Genomic DNA, 15,154 nt, shown 5'->3' on the forward strand with positions numbered 1-15,154 from the left:
CGCTCCAGATAGTGCTCGTTGCAGTAGTGTTGGTGTGCCTCAGGCAAGTCAAGCACATGCTGTGAAGGGACACCCCCCACCCCACCCCACGCAGGGTTTGGCCATAAGGTTATTTTTATTTTTCCAAGCAACTCAGCCTCTTCCCCACCCATTTTTACCTGGGATTTTCCTCCCACACACTGGCTCCTCCATAACAGCCTCCTTATTGCTTCAGCAGTATCCCTATCCTGGACCAGAGAGATACACAATCCACTCACCTTGGGGAGGGAATAGCTGGCATGAAAGACCACAGCACAGCTCAGGATTTACAGACCTGCAGCTGCCTGTGGAGCAATAACTGATGAACAGTTCCTCTACCCAGCTCAGTCCAGGACAAATGGCTTAAGTGGCACAGTCCACTTAAGAGGAAGCCACTGCTCTCAGTAGTGTGAAGAGTTTCCCTCTCTATTAGGGGGGCAAAGCAGTTGGACAGAGCAGGGCAGAGTTAGCGCCGAAAAAAAGAAAAAGAAAAAAAAGTGGCCCATTACAGGGACATGGCTGTTCATGTGAATGGTGGTATATACCTCAACCATAAATACAACCACAGAGTGAATACAATTCTGCCAAGTAGCACAAGACACTCAGGGGAGGGAGATCATAATAATCAGTATCCCACTTTCCCTGCCAGGGGAACAGTCATTTAGAGGGAAATCCACCAAACAGCAAAAGTTAAGAGCTCTGTTCCATCCCAGGCAGTTAGTACATTAGTCCCAATTTCCTTAAACCGTGAGCAAAGGACAGTACCAATCCTTTAAATAAAAAAAAAACCAAACAAAAAACCCCCACCCATACACAAACACCCAACAAAAAAAACAAACAAAAAAAACCCAAAACAACCCACCAAACATAAAACCCAATCAGTTAAAATCTGGCTTCTCAAAGCCTTTATAAAACCTAGATGCCCTCTTCAGTTGGTGCATAAGAAAATCCTAAAAATGCATCCGAGGCACTGGAGCTGCTGGCTGCTAGGTCAGGTGTGTGAGTGATGGAGGTGGAGATCGCTTCTTGGGTGAACTCTGGATCAAAATGTCGCAGATCAGCTGGACCAGCCTAAGCCAAGGAACAGAGACATGCATAGTCATTTCAAGTGAGCAGATCCCAAACAACCATTTGTGTTCAGACAGTAACACAGCTGCTCTTCCAAAAGCATCATCACCACTCACTGCATTTGCAGTCCCTAACCTGCAATTCAGCATCCCTCAGTGTCAGCATAAGACACCTGGAGAGGATTCCTTTTGTACCACTATATAACAGATAGCAACAGAAATACCCACTTACCACATTGGGGTTGAATGGTGGAGTAATCCTCTTGTGGTACAAGTCATCCCAGTTTATTGGGCTGAAGAATACATGGTTCTTTATCTCAAGCTGCACAGAAAGCAGTGGGGAAAAAAAAGTCAGTCTTCTGCCAACCCTCCTTTTCCAGCACCTGCCAGCTGGTTTCACAGCATTAAGTAGTTGAAGCAAGACTTGGAGCTACCACATATCCATGTAGGGGCCACGTAGCAAATCCTTAGTACAGGAGGGTCATGGTCCAGTAATCCCTTGAAGGGAGATGACACCATCACACATTGGTGTCCTAGCTTGCCACCACACTTTGAATCATAGTGTTTCCCTTTGGAAATCCAAGTCAACCCCATATACCCCTTTTAGGGGGCTGGAGAGACATAAGTATGCATCAGAAGATTTTTCCCAAGGCAGTGCTGTTATCATGAAAGAAAGGCTCAGAACAGAAAGGTTTCCTTTCCATCCTCCCTCCTGATCCTAATGAAGGCAACCTACAAAGTCTGTCTTGGCACCCAGCCTCCTCTTCTGGTCCTTGTGGAGAAGTCCCTGGAGGATGTCACAAGCTGCCACAGTCTTGCTTCCTTGAATCTGGAGTGGCTTGTGCAGAATGTTGTCATACATCTGAGACACATCCCGGCTGTAAAAAGGAGGCTAATTTGAAAGAGAGGAGAAGCGGGCAGGTAAAACGTGAGCTACCACAAGGAACCACACATCGCAGGTCAAAATGAGTCCTGTAGCAAGTAGATGAGGGAGACCTGCTATATCTCAAATATCAAACAGATATCTCTGTTCAAAGGGCAATGGTATGATTGAAGCAGGTCATCTAATTCAAGATTCAGTTGTCTGTGTCAGGTACCATGTGAACACCAGACCAACCTTACATCACAACTTTCAAAAATAAACTCTCCACCATGTAGCATAAAACAGCTTCCAAACTTACCAGTCCAAACAGCATCTCATAGAGGACAGCTCCTAGGCACCACCAGTCTACTGTCCTGTCATACGGCTGCTTCTTTAGTACCTCAGGAGCCAAGTACTGGGAAAAGTCAGAAGTAAATATTTGAGTCAAATTATAAAGGAAGGTCTTCGTCCTCATAAGTACACAAACCTGGCTGCAGTCCAAACTGAGCAAATGCATTAGGAAGGACACAGATGTGTTTCCTAATATGCTTTGATAGACTCTCCACTTGCTTCAGAGCAACAGGTTTGAGAGACACCTACTAAAACCCCCAAAGTGTTTTTCAGGGCTACAGAAGGTTCTCTTCCTACACAGAACTTCTACAAGAATTTGCCACCCACCACAACTCAATCAGCAAACCTGTCCTGCACTGACACATTACACCTCTAAGAGGCTCCTGTGGTTTTGAGAAAGCTGCAGTTTTCAGTCCCAGTAAGTCTGTCCAAAGCAGCAAAACTGCTAATAACCACAACCAAGCAGCAACAGGGAAGAATTCAAGTGGCCTGCAGAACAAGCAGCACACCAAGTCTGGTCTCACAGGATTATCTCTGTGTACTATCAGGCTCCCTACCTAGGGCAGGGGAAAAAAAAACCACCACAACCAAAACAAACAAAAAAAACCCCCACAAAACCCCCCAAACCAACACACATTAAAAACCACAAACCTAAGCTCAAACATCCCCGCTTGATTCATGCTGTACTATTGCGTAAGTGGGTCCCCACTGAAAGCAGAGGGCACCCACCAGGAAATTCCTGCCCACTTCTGAGCTTGAATACTGAAAGGTACCTTGTTTACAGACCCTTCTTCAAGCTGTCTCAGGAGGGGCAACAGGACAGGTGCATTACCTAGGCCAAAGTGCTACCAAAATCCCCAGCTCAGTAAGAAGCAGAAAAAAAAAAAGCCTCCAAGCAGCCAAATTGGAGATAGGTTTTAGCAAAACCTAATTGAGCGTGCACTGGAGAAAAGGCATTCCCTCCCCTCTGAGCAGTGTTCACTTTCCAGAGGAGAGCCTGGTCCTCTCCTCCACACAGGGTGTTTTGCAGCTCCTGCTTAGCAAGGACATGCAGAAGAGCGGAGCAAGGTCCTGTGTATGTCAATACCAGCAGGGTCCTTGTTCTGCAGCTCCAGGGTGTTAGAGCAGGTAAACAGCCTGCTCACAGGCTTGCTCATGGGCTCCCAGGGTCAAGGTTGTCTCCACAGTCACCTGGAGCAGACCCAGTTTCACAAGACTGGCCATTTCCCAGTGCAGGGATCCCTGCCCCTGATAGCACAGCAAATTTAGAGTACTAATCAGCTGGTATAGTTAAAACCACCTCTGCTGAGTAGGAAAGACCTTATCTGAACTCCAGCTTCAGGCTGACAACCTCAAAGAGCCCAAGGTGGTCTAATTCACAGAGCCCATATTTTGAGACATGAACACCCACACAAGTCTGAGACCCAGAGTAGCAAGTCTCTGAAGGCTTTCAGCCCCAAGGTCACAGTGAAACCGCAGCACGTGCTGTACCTCAGGAGTGCCGCAAAAAGTAGAAGTTGTCTCCTCTTGCTCCATTCCTTCTTTGCAGAGTCCAAAGTCTGTCAATACTATGTGTCCCTACAGAAGAGAGACATTTCAGCTTGGCCCACTCTTTCTAGAGAAGAGAGGATTTCCAAGCATTGGCCTTCATATTGCACCTCATGTATGTTTTAGTACCCCACTGCTCATGTGCTTCCCCTCTCTCACCTTCTGGACATCCTATAGTACAAGTACAGGAGCCCATAAAGAAAGTAGATTCTAGATTTTTTTTTTTAATTTGTCTACAATTCTATAGCTATGCTGAGATCCAGCACTGCTGTGCTTTGCCACCGCTTTTATCCCAGAGTCAGTTTAGCAGTCAGCACCAGAGTAGCAGCAGCAACTTGCTCTTAGCACCCATGATCCCTGCCCACAAGTTAGGTCCCAGCTCTTGGGAGCGAGCTGAGAGGGCCCCAAGTGTGCAGTTCTGCAGAGGGCAAGCTCACTCCCTCTTGCAGGATCTGCACAGAAATGCAGTGGTGCATACACACAAAATCCATACAATGAAGTAAGCTATAGCCCAGCTTGCAGAACCATAGTCCTCTGATTATGATTCTGATGCTTTAAAACCAGAAGGCAGGCAGCATGAGCTGCGAATATACCTGGCAATCCAGGAGAATGTTCTCAGGTTTTAAGTCCCTGCAAGACAAAAAATGCCGTTTGAGCACATTTGGCCAGATATTTAGAAGAGCCAGACCTGAAACAGCATCAGCTAAGAACAGGAGCTAACAAGATTTCCCAGTCCAGTTCACCAAGACCTTCCCAAAGCACATATTCCCACCACTGTTGGGTATCAACATACACACATGCAAACATAAAAAGACTGCTGTCATACAGGATCAGGTATTAGCCTGCATTTCCCTACATATCTATGCATAAATTGTTACTGCAAGAGAATTCCTTACTTATTGAGCCAGGTTTATTTTAGATCTTTATACTTAACCATTCTCTCTCCTTCCCACTATCAGGCTGGGAGTATTTATTGCCCATCAGGTCCCATGCAGACACCATCCCTCTTGCAGGATAAAGTGCCAGCAGCACACTGTCTTGTCTGGGGTAGGAGATTCTTCAGCTACTCCAGTCCTGCATTTTGCAGGGCCCCAGTGAAGCCCCTTTCCCCCCCAGCACCACACACAGCCTGGCTGGGCAGACTTGGTACCCCTGCTCTCCCCAGCAGGGGATGTGCCTTACCTGTAAATGATGTTTAAGGAATGCAGGTACCCAATTGCACTAGCAACTTCTGCAGCATAGAATCGGGCCCGGGGTTCACGGAAACAGCGCTCCCTTTGCAAGTGGAAGAACAGCTACAGGCAGATGAGAGGGTTGATCATTTCTTCTCTAAAAAAAACTGAAGGATATCTGGAGCAAGCCTGAAAGCCAGCTACTGAAGTGAAAACTGGTTTGCAGCAAGTAGCACACAAACAGCACCGAATAAGCCCAAACCAAGTGGCTTTAAGCAATCTAAACACCTTTCTAGAAATCACTTCATTTGTCCTCCTTTTATGTCACCACCTCACTTAAGAATTCATTCCCCCCAAAATGGTCATCTGCTGATGTAGTTAAGCTTCCTAGCTTGCTACAACTCACAGGCCAATCATAGTAGTAGTGTGGCCATGAGAAGTGGTACATGCACAACTGAACCCAGTAAGACCCCCAATATGAATTCTATTTGGGCAAGACATCCATGTCAACAATATGTCCCAGCCAGTTTCAGATAGCACAGAAAGAGACAGCTGCAAAAAAAGGTAAGCTTCTGGAGGACAGAAAAAAGAAATCTAACATACTGCAATAGCATCACCCAAGCAGTAGACTAGGATCCAGAGCTGGCCCACAATTGGGTTTTGCCAAAATCAGTATTTCTCATATTCCCCACAGGATTTTAAAAACACCCCTAACACATGCTTTTCTCAGTATCCTTGCCTTGGGAATCATCTGACTCAGGTCATAGCCAGCAAGATATTCACTCAATTTACAGGTGAGATAGCATGCCAGCTACTCCTGGCTGGTCCTTGCCAGCAGACAAAGCAACATTATCTTCTGATCAGAAACAGTTTTAGGCAATAAAACAGCATATTTGGGAAGGACCAAACAGAAGGTTAAAATAAAGCCTGTAAGTACACTCACCTCTCCTCCATTTACATAGTCAAGCACAAAGTAAAGCTTCTCTGAGGTCTGGAAGGAGTAATGGAGTCCCACAAGGAAGGGGTGCTTGACATTTTTCAGTAGCACATTGCGTTCTGCCATGATGTGGTTTTGCTATGAAAAAGCAGACAAGACGTTAAGAGTTTCAGGCAAGGGTCCAGTGCAGTCTGCCATAGGGGCTCACTGCCGTTTTCAAAACAGGTGGAAACTGGGAGCCCAAGAGGGTCATCTCCAGCCCCAGGAAGGGGACCACTCTCTCTTTTCTGACCTGATTCATCTCAGTTCTTCTCCATGTTCCCACGGCACAGAGAAATCCATGTTTAACATGCAAGTTGTCTACATGGATGCCAGCCACAAGACACCTCAATTGCATTACCAGGATAGCTTATACACTGACCACTATTTGCAGAAGTGGCCAAGGAGAGCAGACATACCTCCTTTTTCTTTAGGATGGTTTTCTTATGCAAGACTTTCACTGCATAAAAAGTCCCATCACACTTGCGTTTGGCCAGGAGAACCTGCAACAGAAGGTCCCGGTCACAGGTTTCAGTCTCACCTTCTGCCATTTGGTTAGTGTTTCCTCATTAGCTCACTCTTGTGAGTGATGATACACAGAGTGCAGCTTCAGAGGGTCAGGTACAAAGTTTTAGAGATCAAGCTCCAGCCCTCTGACTTCCCAGCACTTTCTCATTGCCAGAAAAAAAAGCACACAACATCTCCACATACATCTCTTACACGTCCAATAGAAAATAGTTTTGGAACATTTAGCAAGAATCCACTTTAACTGGGATTGTTGCCATCTCACAAGGTACAGATTTGCCTGGAGATCTTTTGCTAGCTGAACAACTCTGAAGCTTATTTTGAATCAAGTACTGCTCCTCACCACCCTGAGCATAAAACACCTCACACTTCTGTCCTTGGAGATGTTGCAGGAGAGCTCAGAGTAAGAATGATGATGAAAACCCTACCTCAGGTCTCATCTGGCCTCAGTCCCACTCAGGCCAAACTCCTCAGGAGAGGTGCAAGCAAAAGACACAGCTAGAACCTCCTTCAGCAAGAAAATCTCTTTCCAAGATGCCTCTAAAGAGCTACAGCCCACCTGTACAAACCCACTTACTTTTCCAAAGCTTCCTTTGCCAATAACCTTCAGGAAGTCAAAGTCTGTTGGCTTGGCACTGTTGGGCAAGAATGAAACAAGTTAATGTTTCTGGGAGAGAAACGTGCAACAGCAACACTACCATCAAATCAGAGTTCCTTCTTGGAAACACCAGTGTTTGTGAAAGGGATTAAAGGGCACTGGACAGATGACCCTCACTCCCAGCAAACAGCACATTCGCACTGTATATGTCAGTGCACCCAGCAGAGGATGAGCAATCCCTCAGCAACCCACCTGCTGAACACAGCAGCAGGTGGAAGCAGCTGTCAGGACCAAGTAGCACCTTTGCAGGGGAAACAGTTTATCCCCATTTCTAGAGAAAGATAGTCAGGGAGCCAGCAGTGACAAGGAAGATCTTCCCTTACTACCTCTCAAGAGACATGGGACAAGGGGCTGCAGACATGGACAGGAGAGGATGATTATGATAACAGCGACCAGCTATAGCTGAATGTCTTGAAAGCTGGTGCATCAGTGATACACATGGTATTAAAGGCCAAGTAAAGCAATTGTTAGGACTCTTGCAGACACCACCCACACAAGACAGACCAACTGCCTTCCCCTGCCAGATCTCTTCACTGCATGCTCCATACCCTACCCAGCTTTTGCAGGGAGCTTACTTTGGGTTAGCAGAAGGTCCAAGGTTGATGTTGTCAGTTGGTGTTGGAGGCTAGAGAGAATAACAACAATATTAGTCACAAGGACCATGCTGCAGGTTGTGCTTTCCTTTCCTCAATACAGCATCACTTGCACAGAGCCATTGATAAACACCCATCAGCAAGAGACACAATGGATGCTTTGGCAAACTTTTAAGTGATGGGGAAAGGGAGAACAGAGCTATGCACTGAAGTAATATTATCCCCAAGCTGGAGTCTGTACTAAGCTACTCTGTGCTGAAGTCCTCATCCCATACTTGCACAAAGAAAAAGTACTAAGCGACTGCTTGGCTCCTGGCTTGACGCTTTCAAGACCTGCTGTGCTGCCACACTGCATGGCTCAGTTGCTTACTGCAGCACCGAGAGAATGAGGTGCTAGGCAAGAAGCCCTGTGCACAGCTCTGAGACAGAGGAGCATTCCTGCAGCAGGACATCAGCATCCCTCCCAAACCCTGCAGCCCTCTCCCCACTCCCATTAAGCCCCAAAACTGCCAAGTCTGGAGCCTTGGAAGTGGCCTTACACATACGCATCACCACAGAGGTGTAGCCTCCCTCTTCCCAGTGAGAAGGAGGTACATACACACACATGGTCTTCATCCTCTTCCTGCTCCTCAGGAGTCTTCCCCTCCCCAGACTCTGGGAGCATTATGCCTATCTAAAAGGCCATATAGGGCCTCTCTGCTCTCCTTTTTCTCTACCCAGCATCACTCACAGGGACAAGGCAGCAGTAAGACTCCTAGCAGGCTAACACAGGCTCTCCTTCTTGCTTTTCTCCTACAGGCACCAACCCTCTCTTCATCCCAAAGGTGAGGGCTTGCTGGCTCAGAGCCATGATCTCACCTGGGTGCTTTTGTCCGGGCTCCGGGAACGATCCATTAAAAAAGCAACTCGTTCAGCACTTGGGAAAAGAAGAGCAAGCCAGTATTGAAAACAGAATTCAAGAGAAACACAGCTTCACACCATGAACTTGCCAGGCACCAGCACAGACCCCAGTGTGTGCTCCCCTCTGTCATAGGAGACCTCAGCTACCTCCTCAGTCACACTGCTAATCCCAGGGGGTGAGAGTGCACAGGCTCTGGGGGAGGCAGGGGATGGTGGGTGCATGCTGACAGGAGGTGGGGGGGCAGGGAGGGGAAGGTTCCTAGGCACCCAAGTGATTTGAACAAGCACAAGCATATTAAATGCCATAGTTAGCCCTTGATTTGCAATAGCAGAAACTGGTCAGGGCACCAACATATCAAGACCAGCACAGCCCCAGCAGCAACAGAGCATCAGGGCCAGACAATGCTGCAGCGCTCCCAGCCATGGCCAGACCCCTCTCGAGGCAGATGCAGCCCCCACTGCAGCAGGAATCTGCAGCACTCAGCCCTGCAACCCAATGAATGTCCCCACAGGGCAGCCAGGAGAGTCCAGCTGGGTCTGACCACCACATGCCATCTGGGCTGGCAGCAGCTAGAGGCCATTCCCCCAAGGCAGGGCAGACCAGGGCAGTTTGGGGCTGTTGACATTGCAGGGAAGAGGGGCTGGCCACAGCAGCCAGGGCTGGCTCGGTGAGCAGAGGCATTGAAGCACAGGGCTCTCATCTACCCAGTGCAGCTGCTGCTGGGGCTGGAGAAGGTGGACTTGAACAGCACTTGGTTCAGATCCAACCTGCTCATTAGTTACTCGGGAAGGATGGGTCCTGCCACCCCAGGGATTCCTCCCTTTGGTTTTAAGGGTTCCCCCATGCTCCTCGCAAAAGCTGGGATTAAAGAGATGACAGAAGGGAAAAAAAAAAAAACAAACCAAAAAACCAGCAGCTCTTACCTTGTCCCCTGCCCCCAGAGATCTTTGTCCATTCCCCCTCAGCCCCACCAAGCTCTCATACGCCACAGGGAGGCTCCAAAGGCTCTCATCCCCTCAGCCACCCTCCACCCCGCCTCTTCAAAAAAGGGGGCCCGAAGCTCCCACCAGGCTCCACCACATCTCACCTGTGGGTGCTCCCCCTCTCCACCCCCGTGCACTGCCAGGCACAGACCCACGGCCATCCCAGAGCCCCCCTTCTCCACGGCTGGGCTGACCATGGCAGGAGATGCCGGACGGCAGCGGGTGCTGGCGGCTGTCCCCGGGACTGCCCACATCTGGCCGGTGCCAGCCAGCTCCATTCACCACCGAGCCAGCGCAGGGGTTATCAGGCTGAGTTTTTAAAGGGCTCTCATCCCACTGGGAGGTTTTCATACTCACTATGAGCAGAGCCTGGAGCCGGAGGCCTTGATGGTTTGTCCTATCCTCTCACGGCCGTGCTTGATGAGTTCTGCGAGGAAAGTTGGAGCACTGAAGCCGATCAGCTGGCAGCGTGAGCACAAGTGCACAGAGGCACGTTTGTTCTTCACCGACCTTGCTCTTCTCTCCACAGCCGCCCTCCTCCCCCTTCCACCCACGTACCAAAATAACCAGGAAATTATAGGAACCGGGACAGCTCCCCTCCCAGCCCTGCCAGGAGCCCTCAATAGCTCATAGGACAGGGATAAGTGCCACAAAACAGATACCCTTTCCCATGGCAGAGGGGACTCAGGCTAGAACACCACTGTCAAGCCTCCCTGAGCCACCCCGGGTCCCCAGGAGGGACAAGGGGAGTGCTTACAAGGACGATGTTGTACTGGGATACGTCACACACTTGGCACATCCACTGCCCCTTTCATTCAGGGCTCTGCGAGTAATTAGGGACATGAATGAAACCTTTCAGGCCCCTGCAGGAGGTAAGCCAGCACACACACGTTGCAGCAAGTTAAGTGACTTGCCCAAGGACATGCAGCCAGTGCCAGAAGCTGGGATTCCCACCACAGAGCATCTCTGCTGCTCAGCTGTACAGGCAGTTGCCAGTACCCATCATCATCACCTCTCCCTTCACAGAGCCTGCTCCCTACTGCCCAGGCTGAGCAAGAGAAAAGCCTGAGAATTACAGCCTGTATGGAGGAGTTGCTTATTTTACTTAGGAGTAGGTAACAAATATTTCAAGACTCAAGTTTTACTCCCTGCCCTAGCTCTGCTACTGGAAGGAAAGAAAGAATCAAAATATTCACAGAAACACATACTTCCCTCCCACCCCCCAAAAATGGGCCTTTGTAGACACAAGCAAGTTGTCATCCTGGAATAGCTCTTCTAGAGACCAAGGAATAGGCAGCACCAACTGCCAGAGCCCATCTCCCCAGGCAAGGGGTTTGTAGGACAACAACAAGTTTTGAGGTAAACACAAGCCGATTACAGAGCCTTTCCTGCACAGGTCTTGGGATCTGGAAGATGGAAGGACCTGCACGCTCCAGAAAGCCACTGAACTGGCCACCACCGGCAGTTCTGGGATCTGGGTGCAGATCGGATGAGGAGCCAAAAACACCAAGCTGTTGTTTTAGAGTTTCTGAACGGATAAGAAAGGGAAAGCAGGAATTTAAAGAAAACCCCACAAACCATTCAGTGAGTGAGCTTACAACATCAGGCTGGTCTGAGACCCTGACCTTGTCTGATACATTGCCCTGCAGCAGGTACGAGAGCTTGTCCCAGCAGGCACCCACCAGTAGGGACAGCATGCAGGCAGCACCCAGACAGATCAATCCCCATCTCCTCCCACTGGGCAGAGTCCTTATTTCTCTGACAGTCTGGCTCTCCCTGGCTCACCGAGGTCTACTGAAGGTCATCCAACGCCTGCCTTGGGGCTGCATCTGTCCCACAGGCTGCTAGACAGGCTGGCCAGATACCGTGGTTGCAAGCAGAGGGACATCAGCCCTGCTGTCTGCAAGCAGGCAACGCTCACTCAAAGCTCAGTGCCAGGGAGGAGATCTGCACAGGGGATGGCCAGGGGCACGCAGGCATGTGTGGAACAAGAGCCAGGCTACAAATGGCAGCAGTAGGTAGAGTGAGGGCTCCCACCCCCTGCCCAGGAGCCTCTTACCAGAGCAACCCAACCAAGGCCACACAATTTAACACCTCGCTTCCACTCCATACGCGTGGCTCCATCAGGCAATGCAGCCTGTTCCCTCCAAATCTGAACCCCCACAAGCTTGGTTTGGCTTGGTTTTGGCCGTAGGGTCAGCCTGCTGCCACTGACACTGTTCTGATCCCAGACGCATGGGGAAAATAATGACATGTCACAGCTTGGGCATCTTGGGGAGCAAGTGGGCAAGCCACAGAAACACATCCATCTGCCTTGGGGGTATTTGCTGGCAGCACAGGATGCAGGACAAGTTCCCAACTTGCTCTGAGGGGCTTGGACAAGGCTGCTTTAGCAAGGTCTCCACAACCTACAGCTAGGCAGGGGCATCACTGCTGATCAGAGGCTGCACAGCTCTTCCAGGGCCACAGCCTGGCAAGCCTGTTCATGCTTCCCTCCACGAGCCCCATTCTGCTCCAATGCTGCTTTGCTAGAAGTGAAGCTACTCAACAAGTCCCTGCTGACCAACAGCAGTGTTTTCCAACAAAGCTATTTCATTAAATGTACTTGCTCTGAGGCAAGAGTCTCTCTTTCTGCAGTGAAGTACCACACATATTTTTAGGATAGGCATATCCCCATCCTGTATCACTTTCTATTCAGGCTCAGAGCCACCTTCCCCAGCCTAAGTCCACCTTGAAAGCCAGGTTAGTTTCTGGTTTAAGTCTCCTGAGCAGTCAAACAGGCTTTTCCTTATCACTAACAAACCCTACTTCCCCTAAAGCACAAAGATTTCCTGAGCGCACACATGCTCAACAACAGAATCAGAAATAGGTCATGAAAATACGCTGGAATACTTGGTTATACATGCCCGGCTGCATCCCTCCTTGTGCCTGCTGGGGCAGCAGGGATGCTCCAGGCATGGCCAGGGCCACAGAGAGCATTAGCAAGCAAGTCTAGGAGTTTCCCGATATGGTGTGACTATTACACACCAGGGACACAAACCACTACACCCCACACTCCCCTTAAAGACCATTTCACCCCAACACCTGGGCCAGAGGCATCCCCCAGGCAGTAGGCACCCTCTCACACAACATAAAGCTGCTACTTACAAGTTGGAGCAGTTACTGCAGCTAAATCTCCCCCCACCAAACATCCCTCAGTAACATACGTTTTCTTCCCAGCACAGCACAAGCAGCTCCCTCTTCCTTCAACAGTTCTGCCAGCAGTGACCCACATTCCCATGCTAGCCCAGCGTTATTTGCTACAAACACATTACTAATGCAACGCGTACCTTGCACGGAGAGGCAACATCATAGACTCGTCATCTGCAAGCTGCCTCCCACCCTCTTCCCTGATGTCACTGCTCTCGGCATCATTTCCTACCTAACCTAGATTGCAAACCCCTCCGAGCAAGTCCCTCGTCCTCTCCTGCTCTGAGAAGGGCTAGTTGCCAGCCTGGAGAGGCAAGGAGGCCTGGCAGGCTGTCACTGGGACAGCAGGCGATGTTTTGGAAGAAGCACATGGTTTCGAGGGGCAGGGTTGACAGAGGGGCACCTAAGGCAGCCCACAGCTTTCATCCAGCACAGGGGCTGCATGCAGCGTAAGGGGGAGATGCCCCAGTTTCAGCTCAGAGAAGGAGCACAGGGGGAGGTGGGAAGGAGGACTCTTGCAAACACATGCTTTTACTGGCAAAAGAAAAAGCTCAAGTTTTCCCCTGCTACAGATCTAAGAGATAGCTCCAGGCCAGCACCGGGCTCCACTTTCATTCCCATTGAGGCACTACAGCACACAGCAAGTCCAGGAAGAGGTTAAGAAAGACTTTAAAGGACTTCTTCACTTCGGGAAGCTTTCTTAGCTGCCCTCTGCAGAGCTCCTACCTGACTTGTCCAATTTTCTCTTGTGGATCCTTTCCCCTACACCCCAGGGACACTGCAAACCAGAGCAGGAACCCCAGCTAAGCAGCCCTGGCTCTGAGCAAGCTGGAGTCCACAGACAAACAACCCTCCACATTTTAGAGGAAAAACTACATGCAAAGCTGGAAGAAAACAGCAGGTGGCTAAAGCTTGCAGCATTTAGCAAAAAAAAAAAAAAAAAAAAAAAAAAAAAAAATCCCATGAAAATAGAGAACAAAGCATCAAACGCACCTGGGAGCACATCTACCGGCAGAGGCTGTGTCCTGAAGCATGGGAAGCAGTCCACAGCAGGCAAGCACAGAGACCCCTCATTCCCCACACTTCCCATCCTTGCGCTAGTCTGCCCTGCTACTGGCTGCCCTGGCAGACCAGAAGCCCAAGGCTCTTTCCTAAAACTCAGAGGGGAATAGCTTTGTTTCCTGTAGCAGTTCATGTAGCCCATAAACACCCTCCACCTCCTCAGGGTGATCACGCTACTACTACCAGCTCACTGCAGCCCTTTAAAGAGAGCAGGAAAAGCTGATCAGCTGCAAAAAATGAAGAGACACCTGCTAGATATACCCAAGGAGTGAGAATGTAGGTGTGGGCACTAGTTTTGGATGAGGAGGGAGGGAGGGGTGCAGGTGGTGGCTAGGAGCAAATTGCATCCCAACAGGTATCTCAGGTGTACAGAACAATGTTTTACATGTTAGTAAGCTGGCAATTTGTCCACTGTCCTGTGGTTTGGAGGAAGGTCAAAACTGTCATTTAGTTCAGGTCAAACCCAGAAGAAGCTGCTCCTTCCAGTGTCCTCCACTGACCCAGGAAGGCTGCAGCCCAGGGTAGCCAGACTGGCACTTTGCAGCAGTATTAAATGCAAACATAAACACACATGGAGGGGAAAACCTGATGTCGGAGGCACACGGTGATTTGAGAGAACAGAGACTAAGCTCTGAGCAAAAGGAGACATTGGAGAAGGGCTGGTGTCTTCTCTCTCTCTTCGTTAAAAATAGAGCAGTTGTTTTTTGCTTCCATTGTAGTTTCCTAGAAAATCTCCCTGCATTCAGCTGCAGCAGGAGAAAAGCCAGCTTATAGAGCAAGTTAAGCGGTGGGTGCAAGGTGGTAAAGGCAGAGGTCTGGGCAGCCTTCCCTGGGGAGAGCAGAGGGGCTGGTTGCCATGGGACAGGTCCCTAACCCCAAACTAGAGCTACCAGGAGAAAATCATCTGAAACATCTGATGTGCTCATTGCCACGTGTAACAAGAGAGGGGAAGCAGCATGTTGCTTGAAATACCGTTCTCTCTCAGGTCAAAGCCTGAGTATTTTGCTCAGCCAACATCCTCAAGCTGTTAGCATCATCAGCTTTTAAAAATATCTCCTATTATGTTTTTATTTTCTCCAGTTTTGCCTCTACTTGCATTGAAATGGTCAAGTTTCATTCAGCAGCTAACTTAGATTTGCAAATCAGTATCTTCAGCTTTTGTTTCTTTCAATAAAAACCTTGGTATTATCAACAAAATCTACTTGATTTTATTTTCCACAGAAAGGCATCTTTAATTAAAAATCCATTT

The 15,154-nt window shown here is 49.2% G+C and overlaps 1 protein-coding gene across 1 annotated transcript; it reads right to left on the minus strand.

Annotated features, from left to right (window-relative positions):
• Positions 1-838: 838 nt before the first annotated feature.
• Positions 839-10,054, minus strand: SGK2 (serum/glucocorticoid regulated kinase 2). The gene is made up of 13 exons (XM_010584072.1): positions 10,012-10,054; positions 8,629-8,686; positions 7,753-7,802; positions 7,097-7,154; positions 6,414-6,497; positions 5,962-6,093; positions 5,029-5,141; positions 4,440-4,476; positions 3,790-3,876; positions 2,267-2,362; positions 1,822-1,977; positions 1,318-1,407; positions 839-1,089 (listed from the first exon to the last, which is right to left on the minus strand). The coding sequence occupies exons 2-13, from the start codon at positions 8,662-8,664 to the stop codon at positions 934-936; spliced, it is 1,095 nt and encodes a 364-aa protein (XP_010582374.1). The 5' UTR covers positions 8,665-8,686; positions 10,012-10,054; the 3' UTR covers positions 839-933.
• Positions 10,055-15,154: the final 5,100 nt, after the last annotated feature.

This window comes from Haliaeetus leucocephalus, unplaced genomic scaffold, assembly GCF_000737465.1.
Source record: "Haliaeetus leucocephalus isolate CR32 unplaced genomic scaffold, Haliaeetus_leucocephalus-4.0 Scaffold933, whole genome shotgun sequence".
NCBI lineage: Eukaryota > Metazoa > Chordata > Aves > Accipitriformes > Accipitridae > Haliaeetus > Haliaeetus leucocephalus.

What these genes read in the sequence shown, in the direction of transcription:
- SGK2 (XM_010584072.1), bottom strand. Translation starts at nt 8,664, where the DNA reads ATGGATCGTTCCCGGAGCCCGGACAAAAGCACCCAG. An exon ending in GCCCGGACAAAAGCACCCAG is followed by an intron (nt 7,803 to 8,628) that starts GTGAGATCATGG and finishes TATTCTCTCTAG; the next exon opens with CCTCCAACACCAACTGACAA. An exon ending in GGACCTTCTGCTAACCCAAA is followed by an intron (nt 7,155 to 7,752) that starts GTAAGCTCCCTG and finishes CTTGCCCAACAG; the next exon opens with TGCCAAGCCAACAGACTTTG.